Here is a 24,020-nt window from a genome sequence, read left to right as displayed (position 1 = left end):
CATCTCTGTCTCTTTGCCTTGCCAACCTGTATAGACCAGTCTCTCCCTCCTTACTGTCCAACCAAGCATACAAGTCATCATCGTTTGGCCTTTGCCACTTCTACTTTCACCCTACGCTGCATTTCCCTGTACTCCTGTCTACTTTCTTCAGTCCTCTCAGTGTCCCACTTCTTCTTAGCTAACTTCTTTCTCTGGATCAATTTCTGCACCTCCTCATTCCACCACCATGGCTCCTTATCTCCTTTCCTTCCCGATTTCGTCCTCAGCTCTGCCTTTGCCTTCTTTGTCTTCCTCACCACCACAGCCATCCTACACACTACCATCCTATGCTGTCGAGCTAAACTCTCACCGACCACAACTTTGCAGTGTGAGTGTGTAGGGTTCATTGCCATCTAGTGGTGGACTAATCATTCATTCATTTTGATAAACCGCTATTAATTTCAATAATATGATCACATGTTGCGGTTTAGCATAGGCATTTGTCACTAAGCAACACTGTCGACTTGACATAACATAGGTACAAGCAAAATCCACCCTATAAAAGCTGAAAAGAACATGTGTTTTAAGTACAGTAATAACTCTTACCTTCAACTTTGGAAAAATAAGCAAAAATGGACAGAACTCTCCTGGATGGATTATCAGGACTGAGATAGTCTCTAATTGGGTGAACTGAGAAAAAACAAAGGTATAAGATGGTGCATATGGAAGACATCATGAGACAAGAAACATACAAATCCCATCATATGTTGACCTGTGGCCTCTCCCGCTCCCCATTTGAGAAAAAGAGAATACAACAAATCTCTTATATGTACGCTCTATTTAACATGACTCACTGAGATTACATAAATAGCTCTTGTTAAGACAATTCCCAATTTCTTGTTTTAAATAAAGGACAAAAAAAAATAATTAGATATGGCTGTGTAAAAATGTTTTTACTGTTGACATTACAATTTACCACTGTGTTATGTAACCATTACAAATGCTTAAGATTATGATTTTTGGGGGGGTAAAAGGTGCCCCGTGTGCTCATTAAATACTAACATTAGCTAAAAATGTCCACCTTGTAACCACCTTGTTGAATAGCATCATTTTAAACATTGCCTTCAATTTATAAAATGTCTTACCATTTCAAATTTGAAATGCATGCAGGTGTTTCGCTGTTGCAACATCTAATTTGACAAACCAACAGGAGCTACCACTTGACCTCTTATTCTCCAATTTCGTCTCCCCCCGTGCTATAGACGATTATGTAATTTTTGCATGTTTACAAAATTCCCTGCGGTCACGTCAATAAATGTGCCCTTCTCTCTACAGAGAGCGAGCAGTACGCCAATTAGACAGAGGAGGGAGTATTTGGATTCATCATTGATAGTAATAATTGGCCAAATGGCAATGAATTTTAGCTCATTTATTCAGCTCATTTACCTGCAAGTTGAGTAAAAGTGGGTGGGGGGTTTGTGTGCGTGTGTTTGCGTGTGTGTGCGTGGGTGCTTGTGTGACATACGGCCAGTAGATGGCAGCAAGAAGCTTGAAATGAATTCACTGAAGTGATTCCCATTTTTTCCTACGGAACGTTGTAGGAAGATTGAATCAAAAATATATAGGCAAAGAAATAGCAAATTAAATAAAGTATTTATGTAAAATGTGAAATAATTAAATTGTCGAATGTCTTAATGACTACAGTTTATTGAATTACGTGTTTAATATGTTTATTTAATATATGGTGTTAATATTTAGTATTGCATAAAAGTAACCTTAGTCCAACAAAATGCGCAGCATACAGTACACGAATATTTGGATGAACTGGTAAAATGGCAATAGTAGTTATATGCCATGTCTAATTTCTTCCCTGACATTTAATTGCATTACAACATCTCTTTGTTTTACTTTAGTTAATACCTCTCCTCGTATTTTTGTTTAAAGTGTGAAAGCATCAAAGCAGGTAAGTTAACATGTTGGCAAATTAAGTATAAGGTTGGTTTTTTTTAGCCTATGAATTAGTTACTTACAAGTATGTGTATATAGTTGATTGCTATTTGGTTTGCTAGCTAGCCTATGAAACAGCTTGTACGTGTAGCTAGCTGCTAGTTAGGTTGAAAGTACCAAATCAGGTAAGTTAATAGTTTATTTGTCTCTTGACAGGGTGATGTAAATAGTTTTGGCAGATATGAAACTATGGTAAGGTGTAACAAGCTATATTTGCTTATTTTGGTACCTTGACTTATAAGTTTAATTTGTTTAGTGACTGAGCTCACTCAACTAATTTATACATTTATACATTTACATAGGTATTACGGTACTACTTTTGAATTTACAAACACAATTTAGAAACTTGTAAACTGTATTATAACGACTTTAGTGAATGAACAAATTCAAATCTGGATGAAATTAATAATGAACACAATTCTGTAGTTTGGAATTTATTTTATTTTAATTCCTTTTAGAGGGAGAAAACTACAAATGGGACAAGAGGGTAAGATATTCCTTATTCGTCAAAGCTGATTAGTGGGAACTCCACAAAGAAAGTGTCGAGTTTCGTCTGAGTGACAGAATACAGGACGCTTGCATAAATCCAGACAGTGATATTATGTGAACCTTAGATTCAAATAGACGACATTTAACAAGCACCTCACACAGTCCGTGAAGAGTCCAAAACTGCCACGCAGATGCAGACACAGCCTTCTGTCTTTTATTCGTCTGCCTTTTTATTACTTCTTCTTTTTATAGTTCACCTGACGTCTTTGCCTGCCAGTGCCTTTCATGGTTTACATCGCCAGATGAAGGCCTGCGGGGGGAGTGGGTAAAAAAGTTATGGGGGTTAGGGTTTGGCCTGGGGGTATAGCAGTGCAGGTGCTCCATGAAAGCTTGAGCCTCAAATGGGTCAACTTTTTGTTTTGTTTTGTTTCTTTAACAAGGACAGCTGTCTGTTGTCATGCGGACTAATGGAGAACATTGGATTCGGTTCAAGTTAGGTGTTCCAAAAAAGATGGTTGGCACGTGAGAGTCTTTCTGGTTCCTGGAGAGAGAGGGAATGACCCCCCCTCAACTTGCTTAGTTCAGCTTAGCTGCACTCCTCGCAGTTGCAGGCCAGGATGTACCGGTACGTGGCGGTGATGCGGGTGCCGCCGGCGCAGCGCAGGCGCACAGCCTTGAGTTTGGAGGTGTGCGGGCGGCAGCAGGAGCAAGTGCTCTTGAAGGGCTGCTTGAGCACCGAGCTGAAGGAGATGAGCGGGTCGGAGCGCGTCGTCGGGCCGCAGTGGCCCTCGCAGCGTGCCAGAAGCACCATCTGGTAGCAGAAAAGGAAGCACAGAAATGGTGTTAATAGTGCGCTCCACAAAAATGGCAAGTGGTAAATTTCACTAAATTTGAATATGTCTACAATTGATCAAACTGTGTTCAAATTTCAGATGCTTAGTATTGCTAGGGATGTAACAGTAGATGTATTCAGATTTTTCAGTACAAAAGGTTCAGTCTGAACCGAGGTAGCCCGCGAGCATGAATATCAATGGAGCATAGAAAGAAAACTAGGTAGCGTTTAAACATCCTCTCCTCTTTGTTCAGTACTAATCAGCTGCCACAACGAAAAGAGGCAAAACAAAAAACAAAAAAAGGATCGAGCATGCATTCTCCAGGCCACCAAAAGAGGAACCAATACGTAGCCAATGGATCACAGGCTACAGCAGCCATAAAAAGGGTGAACAACAAGACGGATTGCTTGTGTGGCGATCACTTCATATCATGTGGGTCAATTACTGAATCAGTTAGTCGTATAGATGTAGCTCGATTGTATAGTTATTCAATGAAGGCAAAAGACGTGATGAGGCACTTTGTACACGGTGACTGATTCAGAAACTAGCCTCCTACCGCATGCTAAATGTTGGGGAAGTAATTAGTTTCGCTCGTTTGTGCTGCTACGGTTTAATATATATTTCACAGTTTAATTTAATAACTGACCAACACCACAAAGAAGACTTTTTACGGCATGAATGACGGCACTGACCAATTAGTTGCTAAAGTATCTAAATAACATTACAAGAGTTGCGTGACATTGCTAACTTCGATGGCAATATCATCCAATCTGTCCATCTCCCATATGTATACCATGTCCTTTTCCTCAAAGGGAGTGTGAATTCGCTTGGACGGAAAGTTGACGGATAAACACGAGTACACCCATTGCAAGTAATAGGCTTTAATACTGCTACAAGGGGGCGTGTTTAGGGATATAGTCACGTGACGTCCAGATCTCTATATAAGCGAAGTGCGCATCTCGGCAGCGCGGTGCATTATGGGTAGTCCGGCTGGTAGCCTGCTACCAACTTTTCATTGAAAACTAATGCAGTCTAACGGGGGAAGTGCTGATTCGGACCATTTCAACCGTTGGAAAGTTGAAGTTTTTTATTGAATCTATTTTAAACATGCATAGCGTGTCGTTACTGACTGCACGCTGCCGGGACACTGCAGTTAAACTTATTTAAGTGCTTAATATTTGGCTGAATGTGTGCACTTTACCGGGAGTTGGACCGAGGACACAACACTGGAACGCGAAGGAAAAGACGGTAGGCTCTTTTTTCACCGAGGGGGTCAATTGGGGCTAGAAGCAGGTTCTTAAATGACCGGCACTCCATTAGTTTCGTTACAAGCTAGCAAGCTTCGTGATGCTTCCGTCCGTTCCCTGGGTTTCAGCATATTGACAAAATAAATGTGTTAAAGACATTTTCCATTCTAGCCTCTTTTACGTCCGCTTGGACTTTCTTTTCTGTCAGGAAATTGGGAAGAGTGACCGGACATTTACAATCGTACACTTCCGTCTTCTCGAGCTTTGCAATGGTGTTTTTTGCCTATAAACTCAATTAGGACAGTTACAAATGGCACCAAGAGCACTTGTCGTTTTGTCATTTAAGACTAAAAGCCGTTTAAACAATGCTTGCAAGCTTTAAGGTGTGCAGTTACGCAAACATGTCCAAGACTCTAATCTCCACCATTCAAATGATGGCTATATTTGGTAGCAAGTTTTTTTTTTTTTTTTTACATTTGGTTTGTTTAGGTGTTTTTTGCAACACAAGGCGTCATTCATCTCCCACACCCCCATTGTAACATTACAATTGTATTTTGGTAACAGATTCTGATTATTTTTTTCTTCAGAAAATAACAATTTTATTCTTGTTGTAACCCTAAGATGTTGTTTCCGGAGGCTGTGTAAAAGGCGGGCTACAAATATTCACGTTTTTTGCTGGAATTTATTTATTTTTCTTAACTCGTGTGTGGTATTTTAATTTGAAATAGCATTGTCAGAACCTTTAAAAAGCCCAAAACGGGTCACAATAACAGTAAAATGTTACTCTCACAATAATCTTAACATGTAGCATTGTGGCACAAGTGTATGGAATTTAGATGACAACATGTTAGCAATACTACACAGTAAAGTATAAATTTAACTCCCATAGTGTTAAATTTAATTATTTCCCTGAGTTTATAAAATCCTCACCAGTTACATTTACACTTCCAAATGTGTAAAAATGTAACTCATAAGTAGAGTGAAATTACAACACCCATAATGTTATTATTTGACACATAAAATAACTTTTTACACTTTAAAGTGTTATCTACTTTACCTATCAGTGTTATTTTTTCACATTATCAGTGTCCTTTCATTTTTGGGCGTTAATTTCTCACTGTTTTGTTATTACTTTTAACCATGAAGTGTTATATTCGTTCCTGTCTCAAAGTTTTAGAGTTACTTCTTGACAAGTTTTTATTATCCAACCTAAATGGAAAAAGTGGGACTCAAACCTAGTACCTAGCACTTGAGGGGCAACAACACTAACAAGTACGCCACGAGATGTTCGTTGCCGCAAAATTCTTTCTTGTAGGCCGAGTTCCCGCATGACTCATGGTAAATACGAATTGCCGGTACGGCAAAATATCCACTTCCATTTTAGTTTTACAGAAAAATAATGAACATAAATTACACTACTCATGAAAATCCGGAAACTTTTTGTTTTATGTCTCATACGCTTTTGCTACGTTAACTCATGAACAAAATAATTCAAGAACTGTATAATTTCATCCTTAATTTATAAAACCGAATAATCTAGACCGAGAGTTGTCCTTAAAATCCATGCCTTGCAGGCGAAAATAGCCCAGATGCATAAGGTAACTCAGCCTGGAGTCAATTAGTTTGACTCGTTGAGTGTAATGAAAATTGTTTATGTGAATATGAGGATGAATTATTATGGTGTATGCCTATGAATTATATGTACATATGCTACTGGCAAATGTACTTACATGTCAAAGGGCAGTTGTATACACGAACAGGTTTATACATTTTCGTTCATTGAAATATATTAACTTATTATTGTGTCAAAACATAAGGGGTAAAACTAGATACGTTTTTAACTTCTTCCTACTCCCTTTTGAACATGTAAACTCTTTTCTTTCTTCCTATTCTTGTTTTTTTTCTTTTTTTACTTAAATTTATATTTTATACTTGTAATGTATTTTATGTTTTTCTATGTTTAGATGTTCAATAAACCAACTAAACCACCCCAAAAATTAACAGCACCCATAGAGCTTTTGCTTCACTGTGAGTGTTCAAATAACACCCAAATCAACACCCAGTAACTCAAAATAATTAACACTAGATTTTTAACTCAATTTAACACTACATAATTTGCTGTGTAAGCGACAGGATGAGTTGCCACTCACAGCATCGTGATTTAAAGAATAACTGAACAGGAAGTTAGACACTTGCTCCACCCCTCACAAAGATTTGAAATCGGCGCTCAAAGTGGATGTTGCCGGGAGGACCATTGGGTTGCGAATTGGGAGAGGGTTGGGCGTGGTCTGTGATTGACAGCAGCAACTCACTAAGAAGCCGTTTAAGGAGGCGTGTACGAGAATGAGCCGGTGGGTGGTGGGGAGACTACGTCATGCGCCACAAGTGACGTAGTATGGAGCTTCTCGTGTCATGAGAGGACAAACAGCCAAATTGTGTTTATCTCAGTGTGCAACCTTACGATGGAGCCAAACACACGGTTTTAGACTCAAATTCAAGCTTTCAACAAACATGCACTAAAATGTCCAAATAATGACCAGGACGTGTAAACAGCCTTTGTAGACACCAGTTTATACAGTTTATCAGCAAGAAAAAGTTAATTTAGTGTTGAGTTACTCTTTAAGGGTAAGGGTGGGAACTTGTGGCTAAATGTACAGCGGTCTATTTCACAAAGCAGGTTTAGTGAGAACCCTGGGTCAAGAAACCCTGAAATGTGGGATACTCTGCGTCTTCCGTTTCAGAAAGGGAGGTAACTGAAACCAGAGGAAAAGTGGTAACTCTAGCCTCTGTCATAAAAAGAGGCAATTTAAACTCTCGGTCAGTTACAGAGTCCATGAACCTAACCTGGTCGGTAGCAGGTTTTTTGCAATGAACCTCGAAGTTTTCTCTGTCCCGGCCTCCTCTAACCCACACATGACATTTCATTTCCTCATTCATAAATCCTGCTGCGGCAAGTCCTTGCGTAAATACGCCCGTAGTCTAGAGCGTAAAGTCCACTTTTGTCACGAACATGGCATGTCCTTTTGACAATGACCCTATTGATGAAGGTGCCGCTATATTACGCAATGAATTAAATATTTGTTGTGAGATTGTTATCAGACTGCGCATAGATATGCTGGCCTTTCTGGACAGTTATCTTTTTGAGCGGTACCGTTTCACATCACAGTCCATCATCTATATAAACAACTTAATCCGTCCTTACATTTGCCTAAATGAAATTAATTAATAAGCTACCATTCAACAGATTTCCCCTGTAATATTACTGTGATTGCAAAGGACTAAATTACATTTTACACATTAACACGAACAGCTAATGTTCTCCCACGCCGCCTTCCTCTATGGGGAGCCGCTGCGGTGTTGCACTTTTTTTTTTGCTAAAGACATGTTGAAATTCGCCATATTATCGTAATTTGATTTTCAGTTCAGAGGGGTAAAAAATGCGGAAGAAGAGGGCGGCGCCGCGCTCTGCTTCCCCGTTGCCATGGTGACTCGACGAATCGGGGCTCTATCGATGTGGTCTTTTTAGTGTAGTGGTAACGCCATGTGAAACTTCTCTGCGTCGATATAACTACCTCAAAACAGCTGTCCTGGAACCGTTTCCTCTCTCAGTGTATATCAACTCGCTGTTCAGGGTTAGTCTGGGTGTTTGTTGAACATGCTTTGTGAAATGGACCCGTGGTTTGTTATCAGGACTGCTGAAAGTCCAAACAAATAGTAGCTTATCATGTTTGTCAGCCATGTTTTTTGTTTATGTTCAAGCAGATCTCAACATTTCCCGGCCACTCGAATGCAGCTCCACAGCCTGAGAAAAAGAAATGGCTTCTTGAAATAATTGCACCTGCGAACTCAAATAGCGGTGCGTTGACCCGGGAGATCGGGGGACACGCGTGTGGGGCTAATTTACGGTCGCGTGTTGACTTTGCGTCGCGTGCGACTCCAGCCAAGTCTGTCAAGTCGTGTGACGCAAAGCAGCGCACGCGCCTGATTGACCGCCTTGTCCATCAGACCGACATTCTGCTTTGTGGCTTGCTGCATTCCTGTCGCCTCCCTAAACAGACTCCTGTGTCATGTTTGTCTGTCAGCTGCTGTGTGTCGCCACCCATGTACCCACTTTGCAACAGGCCTGTCTGGGACACACACACACACACACACAGACATGCAGGCGTGTTGTCGCCACTTTAAGACCGTTTGTCTTAGCCTGAGTTGAGGCCCAGCCTGTCAAACAGCAACAATTATTTTCTTATGTGACAGTGTCGTGTACACCACACACACTTGCTGCCATTTCTGTAAATGATTTGGGCGGCCGTGGCTCAGGGTATAGGGATGGTCGTTCGGTAACCAGAGTGTCGGCTGTTTGATCCCCGCTCTCCCCAAGTCACGTGTCGTTGTGTCCTTGGGCAAAGCACTTCACACACATTGCCTCCAGTGCTACTCACATTGGTGTATGGAAGGTGCGAATGTTTGGTGGTGGTCGGAGGGGCCGTAGGCGCACACTGGCAGCCACGCTTCCGTCAGCCTGCCCCAGGGCAGCTTTGGCTACTTAAGTAGCTTACCGCCACCACAGTGTGAATTTGTGAGTGCATGAATAATGTATCCATTCCTCTGTAAAGCGTCTTTGGGTGTCTATAAAAGCGCTATATAAATCCGATGCGTTATTATTATTATTATTTCCCAACCAAATAATCTAACGGCTACGGTTTCATATTGACAAAAATCTATTAGTGATGTCAAAAATTCATTTGTGGCAACCTGCCACAGATAAATGAACAAAATCTGTAATATGTGATATCGCTATCCAGATCAGTGCAAGGACGACCTCTGAATCACAGTCACAAGAAGGAGTCATGCCACATCACTTATGACAAAACACCTTTCCATTTTGAATTTTTATTTGGGTTATTGCAGAGCACTGTGACAACTGGTTCTGGCCTTTCCCAGTGTATTTTTCTGGGTGTGCTTTCCCAAGTTTTAAATGCAATGAAATGCAGGGCAGGCGTGCACATACCTATACAACAATTGGCATCTAGTCGGGGTGAGTTGCGGGCTTCCCCATATTGTCAGAGAGTCTATTTTCTGTAGCTTAGTAATATCATGTTTGTTTAAATCTTCCACTAACACTTCCAATTCTATCACTTTGCACTTTATTCTGTGCTTGCATTGCGCTCTCAAATTTTCTATGGCGTAAACCATCAGAGCTACAGTGATTAAACACACAATTTAGTGTCAGCTAATGTTGATCTTAGTAAAGGATTGAATCTCAGTAAATCCTGTGCAACATGGTCACCAACAGCTTTTAATCTGTTAGGGCAAACATGTAATTTAGTGCCCATTATTTGGGGTCAAAGTAAATCAGGCTCCAAGTATTTAAAATATTTTACTCTATAATGTAGCCTCACATACAGTACAGGCCAAAAGTTTGGACACACCTTCTCATTCAATACAATGCTTTATTTTCATGACTATGTACATTGTAGATTCACACTGAACCGACAACTATGACTATCGAACACATTTGGAGTTATGTACTTAAAAAAAAAAGGTGAAAGTAATAAAATAAATATATAAATAAATAGCGCCCCTTTTCTCTGATTACTTTTTTGCCCATTCTTTGCATTCTCTCGATGAGCTTCAAAAGGTAGTCACCTGAAAGTTATTTCACCTTTTTTTTTGTTCATTACATAACTCCACATTAGTTCATACGTAGTTTAGATGCCTTCAGTGTGCATCTACAAAGTAACCAGCTATGAGAATCAAGCAAATGCATTGAATAAGAAAGTGTGTCCAAACTTTTGGCCTGTACTGTATATTCAGTTTTATTTCTGCTAATTGTCATTACTCTTGTCCAGTTCCTGCCTACACTTTTTTTTTTTTTTTTTTAATGTTCCTTCACCTTCTTCTTGCTCTCACTGTAGATTACCGCATTAATATTTGAACATGATGGTCCATGAGGATTTCAGCCTAACCTCATCCCAGCCTATGCATCACCATTGCAATTACAGGCACTACTGGCACCAATCAGCACATTTCCATCTCTATCCTTAATTACCATAACCTGCTGCACATCCTTTCCATCTCTACATCTCATGGCCAACCTGTATAGTCACTCCCTCTTTACTTTCCAGTCACCAAATGCCTTTTGTTTGGCTCTTGGTTTATCACCTCTACCTTTGCCTTGTCGCATCACCTTGTATTCTTCCTCAAACCTCTAAGTGGCAACTTCATAGCTAATCTCTTTCTCTCTCAAGATAGTGATGCTAATGATAGGCAAATTCTCTCATACACACTAAAAACACTGAGTAAAATTTACTCTGAATATTTTACTCTCTTCCAAGTTTAAATTGTTCTCTATTTCGAGTAAAATTTACTGTAAAGAATTGACTGTACAAAGTAAAAAATTTTATGTTAATTATTTCATATTATAAAACAAAAGTAGGTGCAGACAGCACATATACATAGCCACATAGAGTACGAGAAAAGAAAATGAGCAAAGAACGTGCAGGTGGATTGTGTAAAAGAGTCGCCTCCGAGCCAATTCCTGGAGGACCATTTTAGAAAATGGCCGACTCCTGCTGCGAGTGTACCGCCGCGCCTCAGCTGAGCTGTGCTTCGGGCCACCTGCTCGACACACTCAGAAACAACAATATTAAAAAAAGACCCGACGGCTGATCGTTCACGCACGACCAACAACTGTGTTGGCATTTAAACAAAAGACAAGAAAATTTGCACTACTGTACCTGCACCACTAATGCAGCATATTTACACCAAATTCAATTGCCTATGTTTTTTTTCTTCCTGTTGATTAGATTTAAGGCAGATGTTTTTGAATGTGTTCATTACATTTTTGCCAAAATTTGCCACCAATCATGCATTTCAGTGACGTTGGGCCGAGGGCATAACCAATTTGTGCTTTAACTGCTTTTATGCTGCATTTGCATTGGAACATATCCTATACATATCGAATTTTTTGCCCCATAAATCCAGAGGATTAATTCTGATCTGACGTCATATTCCATTTGTGTTACCAGGAAGCAGAAAAATCTGAACAGTGTCATTTGAACCATGTAGTCTAAATTCAGCCAACCACTGTAGTTTCTTCAAGCATACTCTACTTATCCATTTGATGGGAAAGGAAGACGTTAGTGGGGATTTTCAATGGGAAACAAGACCAATGGCAAACCAAACAGCACTGGGAAACCATTAACCAATTTATAGTCAGTCAAATTTTCCCAAATTCCTTATATGACTTTAACTACAGTAAATATCTAGAGGCTCAATTACTAAGGACAAGAAATGGGCTGTTGGAGTGATCATCCATCTCGAGACAGACAGCGATACACAATCACATGATCAAATAATGCCAAGTTTACACAAGAACGATCTAATACTTAAAACTGAAGCTTTTGTTTCTTGAGGTTTTGAAAAGTTTCAGTTATTCAGTTAGCAAAATCAACCCCTGCTGAAAACTTTGTCTTTATCATCCCCGTCTCATCCAAATTATTAATACGCTCATGTGTGTATTTGGTTGGGAATTTAGTTACAGAGATTAATGGAGAGTAATGTATCTCTCACATTCACGGGAAACCAACACTTCATTATCAAGCTCACGTACTGGCACACGCTGCTTTAGAAAAGTTGGAACATGCTGTAATGCAGGTCTTTTCACTTTGAAAGCCATTTTATGACGTTTTTACATGAAACGTGACACAATTTTTGTCTGTTTGTAATTCAATAGCGGTGAACGGGGTTTTAGAGTCAACAAATGTGTGTCCTTGGACTGTGGAAGGAAGCCAGAGCACCCCGAAAAAGAACCTACGCAAGCACAGGATCAAACTCAAGACCTTTGTGCTGTAAAGTGAGTCAGCAACCACTTATTATACCCTTGGTTGTGAGCTACAAGCGACTTTCCAGACTGTCTAGAAGGTGTTGCTTTGACTGAAGGTTGTGTTTCAGACTCTTTTTTTTTTTTTTTTTTTTTTTTTTTTTACTTTGTTGTACTTAGGGAGTTGCATTTGACCTAGCCAAAGGGTTTTGTACAGGTCTGTCCTCTGTTCAACCCCTGGCTGAGCATAAAACCCAAACCAAAGAAAACATAACCTCCCTATGTTCCTTTTTACACAAATGCAAGACAAATTCAGTGCCCTTTGGTTGTGTTGGCAGGAGCTGCTGTTGGCTGCATATCGGACGCTCGGAACAAAATGTTTTCCAGAGTAGTCTGGTTGTGTTATCTTAAACAACTTTACCAAAAAGGAGCTGGTGACCACAGTGGAAATTCAACTCACAAGTGGAGTTGTTATATCATTCTTGCTGTCTTACCTTGGAGTTGCACTTATAAATGGGGTGGCTGATTGTCTCAACAAAATGATGCCTCATGCAGCGCTGCGGGTCCGAGTCACTCATGTGCAAGGGGCGTCCATTGTCGCTGGCCTTGTTGCTGCTGGCAGACTGCACCAAGCCCAACAGGGGGCAGCACATAAGGACCAGCAGGAGGCCAGAGGGCGGGACCACCGTGATTGAAGGTTTCATGGTCGGACCACCCTCGGGCACTGGGTCCTTACAAGGCGTTCCAACACTCTAGTGTTTGTCCAATATTCTCCGGCAAGTTGGACTTCAGGATCTCAAAACGATGATGTCTTGATCTCACTCACTGCTTACTACTTGGACAATGGATCTTCACAGCCGGTGTGCTGTAGAGCCAAACTTGGAAGCGGGTTCGCTTTGTAGGGCCTCTCCATCTCCAATCATCCTCATCCAACACAGTCTGGTTGGGGACAAAGATACAGCATACCATCAGTGCTTGGACCTAGAAATTTAAGAAATATAGTATATGGTTCAAAAGTTAAACAAAAACCTACAAACTGAATGAAAATGTGACAATACAATTTACACAAAGGTATCCGTAGTCCCTTTTACACAGCTTGTTCAAGCCGGGATTTGCCCATTTTTCTTTTTTTTTTTTCAATCACTATTTTGTCCAAGCAGCACAGATGTGGATGGAGTGAGCCAAGTTATTATGTAAACATGCCATCCTTGGTCATGCTATACCGCCTTCTGTATAAATGATGGACCAGAATAGTAGGAAAGTGGCAGAACTTTTAAATAGGGATGTCAAAATGAGTGCATTCATTTTGAGTTACGGTAATTTAAAGTTCCTTTAACTGCACTAATTTGTTTAATGTGTGATTAATGACCGCCCCTTACTTTGAAAGCCTGTACTGGGGGAATTCCAGTCGCAACGCAGCAGACACGTCCATGTCAAAAATAGGCAGTAATGAATTTAATAATAATGCATATAATTGTGGAGACTGGGGTCAAGTTGTATTTTACAATTTTAAAAAGATGCAGAATTTTACAAGTTTCTTCATGTTAAGGAGCTCTTAATATGAAAAGAAAAATGCACTGAGCTGTCACCAACGTCTTACAAATGCAATTACGCCATCTAGTGGCAGAAAAATGACTTCAACACAAATCAATATAACACCCTTTTTTTACATTACAGTACATCTTTTTAATTTTAACAACGATTTTATGAATTATGAAATTACTGTATCAATGACTAATATTTCTATCAATATGAAATAATTAGCATAAAAAATGTACTTTGTACAGTCAATTTTAACTTTTATGTTAACAAGAGTATGAAAACTTAAAATTTGCGATTAATCATGAGTTAACTATTGAAGTCATGTAATTCATTACGATTGACAATTTTAATCGCTCACATCTACTGCCCTCTTGAGTTTTTTTCTGACAACTACTATAAACAATTACACCAGTTGAAGTTCTGCATGAAAGGCAGATAAATACCCGATCTTCTTCATCTTCTTCCACAGCTCAGTGCGGCAATTTCGTGGGTTCTGCGTGTGAAAAAGGCTACTCATCAAGAAAATAGTGCTGAAAAGGAACAAAATACTTCACAAATAACCCTAGTTGTACAATGTATCTCTGCCTGACCTATATATAAACAGAACCCAGTGAACTGTGATAGTAACACAGTGACACATAATTAGATGACGCCAATGTCAGTGTAAGGTGTGACATAAAATAGTTGTCGGACAGCGGCACTCGCTTTCACCACAACGATGCGGTAGAGGTGAGTTCCAGATTTAAACTTCACACCGTTGTCCCGCCTTTCCAGTACATATTCCCTTTTCAAACCGCCACTGTCCCAGCTATGTTACGCCTTTGACTTTGGTATGTTTGATTGTTTTTGGGCTTAACTACCACCAAGTTGCACCAACATTAACATTTTACATGACAACCAAGGAAACTGAACAGCTCAACAGTACAGTTTTTCTCTGGAGTGACTATTCTGCACTATGCATGAACTTTGCGACGCATCTTGAAATCTGTCGTTTCTGTTGGCGGATGCCCCCCTTGACGCTCACGTCTGCGCTTTTTTATTATGGAGGAGAAACCTAAGCCATGCGCAAACAGCCTGCAGCCAAACCCTTTCCTCTCTTTTTCATTAAAACAAATGGCTTTCCCAACAAGACCTCTCACAACTGCAACAAACCTCCACCGAGTCATGCAGCATATTTTCACATGTATTTATGTAGGGTCTTTTTCCAAGATCACAGTTTTACTGTCCTCCAGATAATAGCGTTAAGAGCTGCAGTTAGTTCAGCTGAGGCTGCCGTGCTAATAGGCAATGTGTTGTGAATTAAGAAGTGGGCTGCATGTATGTCTCGGGTCACGGGTCTTAAAGGGGGGCACTGAGGTTTAAGGTTCAGGTCTGTAAGCTTTATGTTGATACTTCTGATTAGCTTGAATTTACAATCTGTTTGCCATAGGATACAATGGAAATAGAATTAGTCTGTTTGAAGGTCATCGTGTGCCCCCTCAAAAACTTTATTTACTGTATAAGGCATTTTTTCCCCCAAGTAACATTCTTAATTGTCTTAAATGTATGAATATATGTAAATTGCTGCTATAACTCATTAACTGCCATGGACATGTAGTTCCGTCAACTGGAATCCCACAGTTTACTGACACTGATGTATATATTTGTCAAATATGTTTTTCAACAGGGAGGAGTGTGGGCGGATCTAACACTACTTATCTAGGAATTTCAAAAAGCCATTCCTAAAATGTTGTTTTTTATGTTTTATGGAAATAATCCACTGTTCAGGTCTTGGAAGTGTCACTTTTCCAGAAAAAAATATCTAATCTTTAAGGGAATATAGAAGATAGAATGACGTGCTTTCCTGCGTCATAATAATTTCCATTTCAGGGCATTTGCTCGACATCACGTTGTTCTCTATTATCCAACCCACCAAGGTTGTTGCTCTTAAGGGACCTTTAAAAAGCATGATAGTGGTAAATAGTCAAGTTTATGCATCCTTCGTTTGCCTGTGAAAAAGTATTCAACATATCATGTTATACAGAGTGGGAGAATTTGAGTGTTTGGAACGTGAATGGCAAAGCATATCATTCAGCTTTTTTACGAGCACTCCCTGCTGTGAATTCATTGATTTTCCCCTTCGAATGAGTTCAAATGAAAGTGTAACAACGCCTTGTTGGCCAAATATTGCAAATCAAACGCCACTCGCTTGAGGTAAAAACAGAATAGGCATGCGGTCTGTTCAAATGAATGCTTGCCGGCATGTTTAAACATGAGCTGCAGCCAACACCGATCAGCACCTTCAGCACTTACACCTCGACACGAAACCCTACACAAAAACTCTGCTCTCTTCGTTAGCCTTGCTAGCATTTTTCCGGTATAGACCTCAGGGTTCATTCAGGTAGCATTTGTGTCTGTAATCATTGTTGTATATGAAGTTTTCCGTGTAGTTACAGCCAAGTAGAAACCATTTTAAGATACAGTAGATGCTCATTACTTCTGTTGTAGAAATCCAAAGCAGGCCAAGGGCTCATTTATGCTGTGTGTTGGAAAATGGAGTCTAGTGGTTAGCTTGTTAGCGCAAGACGCTAACGTAGCTGTCTACATATTCATTCAACTTTCCTTATCGTCAGATGGCACAAACAGATGGACTCAAATACATAACAGTTATTGAAGCTGCAAATCTAATTATTTTGTTCATTAAAATAATTTAAAAAATGCTGGTGAATACAGTATCTGGCCAAGAATCTAATGACATCAACACTATACTCTCCAATTATCAAGACCCTGTACAATGAGTTACTTTACCATCCTAAATGTTGGGAAATGCCACCAAAAACATGTGAAAACAGATAAATGGTTGATTCAGGCTAAAGATTAGTTGTATTTTATTTAAGGTTGCTGTGTTTTTGTGACGTTTACAATGTTTAAAACAAATGCATCTATTTTTAGAGCGTAAATGAGGCTTTAGCCTCAGGGGGGAACGCATGGAAATTTCCTACTGAGCTTTAATTGAACCCTACTGCCCATCCTGTGTGCATAGCGTACGTGCCCTATGGCCTTTAAGTTGCCATTAAGATGACAGATGACAGCTTCATTACGATCAGAGAGAACTAGAAACCAAACGTCTCTCCAGTGCTGGACTAACACTCGCTATGACCTCTGCTTGCTTGTTGACTGTTGTTTTGGTCTGAGTGCAGTTGTATTAAACAACCATGTGATCATTAAAAACACAAATAAAATAAAATAAAATGCCATTCTGCTGCAAAGCATTAGAGGGTAAGTCAAAACAACAAATCTGTCTACTCAAATACGGTACATTCAGACTGTCTCAGTAATTTATGCTTACCGGTAATTATGTATTCCTCAATACTGGCTACTTTTACTCTCCCTGTAAACGCTGCTATTTTTGTTCTCCATAAATACAGGGTTACAAATGATTAATTCCTCTGGCAGCGACACAATGATGTAGTAAAGTCACAATGGCGGTAAATATTTGTATAAAAAAACACTTCTAGGCCATAAATAGAAAACAAACAAATACAAAACACTGTGGTAACTGTGTGTACCTTTTTGCCCCTTGAACTCTTATTAACATCAAAATGTTGTATTTTAGGACTGTTAGGAACAGAGCACTCTCTGCATTCTGCTATTCTCTATAAAACAGGGGTAAACTTAATCTTAATCTGCTGGAACAGTCTCACATTATCATCTCGCATTCTGGTAAAATCAATTTTAATTTAACACATTTATATCAAACAGTAAATTGTGTTGTTTTGATCAGTTGCTACATGTGTATATGGCAAAAAAAAAAAAAATCAGAATAAAGATATTTATATATTTGAATTTTGCACTTAATTCCCTTTAAAATGATATATAATACATGTACTTACCTAAAAAATTAACAAAGTTACAGCAGGTTTAATGTTCGAATGTTGAAATCCCTAGTTTTGAGAAAAATGGGTTTAAAGTTTTGGTACTTGCATCTTTCAAATGTCCATAGCAACCAGTACCTTAGGAAAAAGATATGAACCTGAAATTTTCAGGAACTGTTCAAATATCAGTGGAAAGCCAATTCCAATCGCACGTAAGGCCATCCTCCAAGATTTAAACCCTTCAAAAGTTTGACCTCCCAACAGATGAAATCAGCCTCAACTTTGAAGATCACATACATCTTACAATTCAGCTTCTAAGGCATCAGCCAAAGTTTGGTTATTTTGTTGTTGCTCCTTGTGGTATTTCCTTGCTTAAATGAGGTCATTATAGTACAGTGGGAAATTTTAATTACTAATTTTGTGTGAATTAAAAGATTATTTGCCATTTGGTGTGGCTTGTGACAAGTACGTTTATTGATAACATCATGATGGATGTTATGCCGCAAATGCTTTTGGTCACGTGCATAAAAAAAATTAAATTGTTATGATGGTTCAACAGAGTTTATTTAGTTGAGATTTTTCAATATTTACTATGAGTTTTTATACGTACAAATTAGCTGGGCCTCCCCCATGAGATACGCCTCTTGTTTTTCGATTTCACATCTTTCAATATTTTGTATAATTTTTATACGTAAAAATTAGCATTTTAGCTCAATAGCTTCCAGGTCATGTAACCTGTGGACTGAAATATGGTGTGGAATCATTGTGCTATACCTTCCCTGTGAGATATGAGCCATTTTCATTGTAATATGATAGCACAATGCTAACTGGTTGACACACATGTCATATTTTTTAGTTTCCATGTGATGAAATTATATAAAAATGCGCCAGATTATAATGAGGCATACTTCCTGTTGCCTGTCAATAACAAGCTTTTATTTAGAAAACCGGATATACAGCGTTGTTTTCTTTTCTTTTCTTCCCTTTGCATCTAACCGTAATTTCTGTAATAGGGCCACAAAATGTTTTTGGCTTGACTTGCAGGCGGCTTCCCGGGAGCCCGGAGCGTATCCCCGTCGAGGTGGCTTGCCGGGGCGTATCCCCTTAGAGGCGGCTTTTCCGCGGCTTCCTCGGAGGCGGAGGTGTCGTAAATATCCGTCAAATATCGAATATCCGTCAGTAGTGACAACGAGTAACAGCACCTGTCAATCAATGTGCTTGACTGCTCGTCAGCGGACATGCCTTAACGTAAATGTAGTCATTTCAATTGAAATTTGAAATCTATTCATTAAGAAAGAGATCCTGGAAATGAAGATTATCTCTGGATTACAAACCACAGTAACCCACCGCCGACACGCTTCTACGACAAGGTATTATGGCATGTTATGATGACGTGCGCGTCATTCACTCATTCATTCATTCATTCATGCATGCATTCATTATGGTAATTTTTTGGGTTGCTATGTCCATCCATTCATTCTTTATCAGAACCTCTTATCTCCACAACACACTTTGGGGAGTGGGGTAGGATGGAAACACCGTCTTCACCCTACAACTCCCCTCCAATTTTAATGCACCACACAACTGGGGGGGGGGGGCTTGTGGGGGTGCCATCGGTTGGGGACCGCGGTATAGAGCAGTGCTGCGGTCCCCTGTCCGTGTCCCCGCCCCCCCCCCCACCCCACCCCCTATCTATTTTTTTTAATGCACCACATACACTCAGTAACACGCTTGGGAGGCGGATGGATCGGAGCGTGGGAATATCATTTCCCTAGGCTCCGGTTCACCTGCTCCTAATTTTAATGCACCCCACACACACACACTTGTATATACACTGGGTGGGGTCACATTCACGGTTTAGGGGTAGAGTTCGCCAGTCGGCGAGCTGGCGGACTCAGTAACAGGGGTTAACTTTCACAAAGAACACTGGGGTGACGACCGGGGCCTTCCCCCGCTGGGCCTGGGGTTCGAGGGTGTCGGCCGTCCTCCGGTGCCCCCATCTCCCCTTCTGCCCCCGGTGTTCCGTCCCTCCACGCGGCGGGGGGTGGGGTGGGCGCGGCTGCCCTCTCCGCTCCGCTGTCCGGCCCCTCGTCGGCGCCGGTGCCTGGGTGCGGGTGGTCCCCGGGGGCTGGGGGTCGGGGGTTGGGGGGCTGCCGGTTGGGTGGGGTTGGGGTCGGGAGGGGCGGCTTTGTTGGGGGGGGGTTGCGGGGTGGGGGGTGCTGGAGGTGGGGGGGTGTCTGGGGGATTGGGGACTTGGGGGCGGCTGGGGCTGGGTTGGGGTGGATGGGGGGCGGGGGGGTCGTGGGGGGTGCGGGGGTTGGGGGCCGGTGGGGTGCCTGGCGGGCCTGCAGTGCCCCGTCCTGCTGCGTTGGGTCGGGGGCGCGGGCCGTGTTGGGGTGGGGGGCGCTCCTGCTCCTGGGTTTGCTCTCCGGCCGGTGGCCCTGGCGGGGCCCGGGGGTCGTCCTTTGGCGCTGCTGCGGCCTGGGGGGCCCTGAGGTGTTGCGCTTGCTCTGTCCTGGCAGGGGTCGACGGCTCCCCTCTTTGGTGGAGATTTTCATGCATGCCAGATCCACCACACCAGCATCTACCGAAACTCAGACACAATCTGCTTCCTCCTCAGGTCATTGAATCGGTGGAGGTTGGTGTCTGTGGATCTCACTCGGCTTCGTCTGTCCTTCCTTCCTTCCCTCAGTCTCTCCTTCGGTCTCTTAAGGTCTCCCTGATTTTTTTTTTTTTTTTTTGGATTTGTTGGAATTTAGATGTTTCTTGGGTTGGGGAAGAATTCTGGTGGGTGGCCCGGTGGGTGGTGTCTGGTCGGTGCTGGATTTCACCTTCCTTGATTTTCTTTGGTCCCCTCGGGTCCCCTCGGGTCTCCTGACGGCGGTGTTCGGTTTAGGTGAACGGTATGGGATTTTTTCTAATAGGTTTTTGGTGAGCTAACAAATACACGCACGCACGCACGCACGCACACACGCACGCACGCACATACACATACTCACCCACATACAAATACTCACCCACATACAAATTTATATATATATATATATATATATAAATATATTAAAAAATAAAGAGCAATGATGATGACATTTCCGAATGAACAATACTGAGCTCTTTAAAAAGAAAAGAAAATTAAAAAAAAAAAAAAGAACCTCTTATCCCCATCAATCAATTATCAACATTTATATAAATCATTTGTGAATGATGTTTAAGGCAGGAAATCCGCCCGACGTGGCGCTAGCTAGCAGCTAGGCTAAAAACACTCCCTGGTTACCATGCATACTGTCTAATAATTGCTTATTTTCACACATTTCTATTACATTTTGACCTTTGTGCCGCTGGAAAATGAAACTAGAGACCTCAAGGAGGCTATTTGTGGAAAAATCTCAAAATCGACATTTTTGTGCAAACTGTACATTTTCGTGTTTAACTCGTTAAACATCCCGCCGACATGCGTATGCTTTTGCTGGAGCGGGTTACATATCATATACGGTGGTACAGATACATGGTGTATGTTAATACAATTGGGAAATTGAAATGTTAAATAAAAGGATTTATTTTTAATTTTAAAAAATCCAAAGGTTTTCAAATTTCAAAGGTACTATCTGATCCCTAACAGAAGCAGGATGCAAGAAAGCATGACGTTTAATTCTCACCATTAGGCCGAAAGGATTTTTCAAATCTTAATAGATTATTTTAATCACTGACAGAAAACACAAATTAGGATTTTTTTTTAAATAGGGCATTTAACAGTTTTGGTCGTATTATGTGTGGGGTCGATGCCCCGATAAATACACACTCAACACACTCAAGACTCTCTTCCACCACTGGTCAAGAATCCAGACCTCCGAGGCACAGCTCTCGTGTAATCACATGATCTCACAAATATGAAGACGACCGATGGTTACCAAGTGTTTCCAAAGAGGACTGAGGCAGGAGTGTTGTAAGATGGCAATGTCGGCAAGCTTTGAAAAGTACTTCCTGCCGTCTGGGCAACCCACGTTTATACAAAAAAACATCGGATAGGCCGCCTACCACGGTGCCACTCGAAAACAGCTGGGATAGGATCCAGCACACCTGTGACCCCAATGAGGGAGGATAAGCGGGACAGAAGATGGTTAGATATCAGGTAGGTCCTACCCGGTAGGACCACTGACTTATATTGAATGAATGTTCCAACAATAGGCTACAATAAGACAACTTGTGTAACTTATTTTCTCACTGAAACCACTGTCATCAGTGCGAGTTTTACACTAATATCCCTGTTCTCTGAAGCTGAGCCATGATTGGTTACCTGAGCCCTGAGCAACTGTGATGCCATTTTCAGGAGACAGCAAGTGGCAAAATGGCCACCCTCTGAGATGGATAAAAGCAGGTGGATTTTGCTGCATAAGTCATATTCCACAAACACAATATTAATCAGAATGCCGTATTTAGACTAGTTGGGGCATACATACATATTATTGTAAATACAATGTTTGGTTTGACTTCCCCTATATTAATATGTTAAAATTCCATTACTATGACCCAAATTTTGTGTTTCGGACATTAGCTAACATTTGCTTCTTATTTTAAAGCGATGCACTTGACATCACACAGATACTATTATTTAAAAAAGTGTCTCTGTTTGTAAAGTTTAAGTGAGTTTATATTGGCTATATTGGTTATCTTATGGATATCGGTGAAGTTGGAACTCGCTCAGTAGCAGTTTTCCCTCCCCATCTTTTCGCACTCCCGCACTGTACTCCGATTTATGGTGGCCTGGCTCCTTCCAAACAACAGCTGCACCCTCCTTATGCTTCGTTTTGTTGGAACGCGGTCACCTTGGATTCTTTCTTCATTCATTAACACCCCCCCCCCCCAAATGCTAGGTTGGCAGTAGAACAACAAGTCTTTCATTGTGAGTAATCCATGAAATGCTCAATTAAAGTAAACAAATTTACTTAATTGCTACTTAAGACGAAGCAACACAGTCACATTTCAAGGTAAGGGAAAATTACCTATTATCTCATGCACGTACAACTTTGAGAGAAAACAGACATTACACTGTTCAGGTTTCAAGTACTGTACTCTGTAAAGAGTTCTAGGAGATAAACTAGCTATCAGTAGTTCTATCATGTTTGTAGTGTGTCCAGCAGCGATGTGCTCTTGTAACCTTATCAAGAGGAATGAATGAATGAATGAATGAATGAATGAATGGCTGTCTTGTTTTGTACGGAAATACTGTAGCTTAAAAAGATCTTAGAACAATCCAGGAAAAACACCACCGTTGCTCCAAGTTGTGTTGCTGAGGCTGATCTGTAAAATGTGTTTAGTTCAGATGTTTTTAATTCTGGGTCCTATGACTAAAAAGTAAAGACCGAAATGTATTCCTCCGTTTGGAATCACAAGAATTGCAGCTAGGAAGACAAGCAAGACAAGACAACTACAGACTACTAAAACTGTACATGTCTACTGTATTTGGAATTTATATTTGCAGCTAGCCCCCAAAAAGTGAACCTTTGTATAAATGATACAAAAAATCAACCTAGTGTAGCTACCTTCTTTTTGTCCAAATTTCATTCTGTCCTCGTAGGAATGATTCAAAATCAGAGATCCTTTCCACAAAATCGGGGCACTTTAACTAAAATTGAAGATTGAGGCTAGAAGATAAAAGTAGTTGTTAGCATAACCAGCCTCTCTTATCAAGAAATCAAAAACGACACTATATTGTCTGCATGGTCAGTCATTTTGTTTGTTCAAAATTGACTGGAGCGTTTTGAGGTTGGCTCGATTTTTATTTGGGGGGGGGGGGGGCAGTTTTTTCAAAGTGTACCAGGCTGATTCTTATCGCCCAGCTTTGCAAGTGTTCTGCATTTCTTAGTAACTTTGCTTTGAAACAAAATACAACATGAATGATTCCGTGAAATCAGCCGATCATTAAACACATTCTCTGTTTGCTCTTTAAACTGACTTGCGTGAAATTTCTGTTATCCCAGAACTAATTTGCAACCAAAATCCAGAGAGCCGCAGGCGGCCGGCCTCGTTAAACAACATGAAACATATGCAACTGTCACATCCTGATCGTTAACTCAAACAGAAAATTAACATTTGCCAATCCCGCTCCATTTTCTTTTCAATAAAACTTGGCCAAAGGGTGGTCTCTTGTCTCTCCATTATTAAGAAGAAGCAGGAGAGCCAAACCACAAAGCCGCAAGACGATCCGTCTTCGTATCCCTCAGCTTGGGAAGCTTTAGGGCTTACCAAGTTA

General features: G+C 40.8%; 1 protein-coding gene across 3 annotated transcripts in view; it reads right to left on the bottom strand.

Moving 5' to 3' along the window:
• Window positions 1–2,455: 2,455 nt before the first annotated feature.
• ndp (norrin cystine knot growth factor NDP) overlaps window positions 2,456–24,020 on the bottom strand; it is a 31,380-nt gene continuing 9,815 nt past the window's right edge. Inside the window, exons 2-4 of one of the 3 annotated variants that reach the window (XR_015096706.1) lie at window positions 12,869–13,355; window positions 2,629–3,286; window positions 2,456–2,595 (exon numbers count right to left, since the gene is read on the bottom strand). Coding sequence is in view for 2 of the 3 variants with exons in the window: in XM_086091550.1 (XP_085947676.1) it covers window positions 3,062–3,286; window positions 12,869–13,078 (435 nt within the window). In the remaining variant the exon portion in view is untranslated. Of the gene's footprint in view, window positions 3,287–12,868; window positions 13,356–24,020 lie in introns of all 3 variants that reach the window. The other 2 variants (XM_086091550.1, XM_086091549.1) reach the window with 2 other exon arrangements.

Source organism: Leptonotus elevatus, chromosome 12 (genome assembly GCF_054856555.1).
Source record: "Leptonotus elevatus isolate MCC_2025b chromosome 12, RoL_Lele_1.0, whole genome shotgun sequence".
NCBI lineage: Eukaryota > Metazoa > Chordata > Actinopteri > Syngnathiformes > Syngnathidae > Leptonotus > Leptonotus elevatus.
Note: the sequence above shows the minus strand (reverse complement) of the source record. Positions and strands in the feature narration are given on the sequence as shown.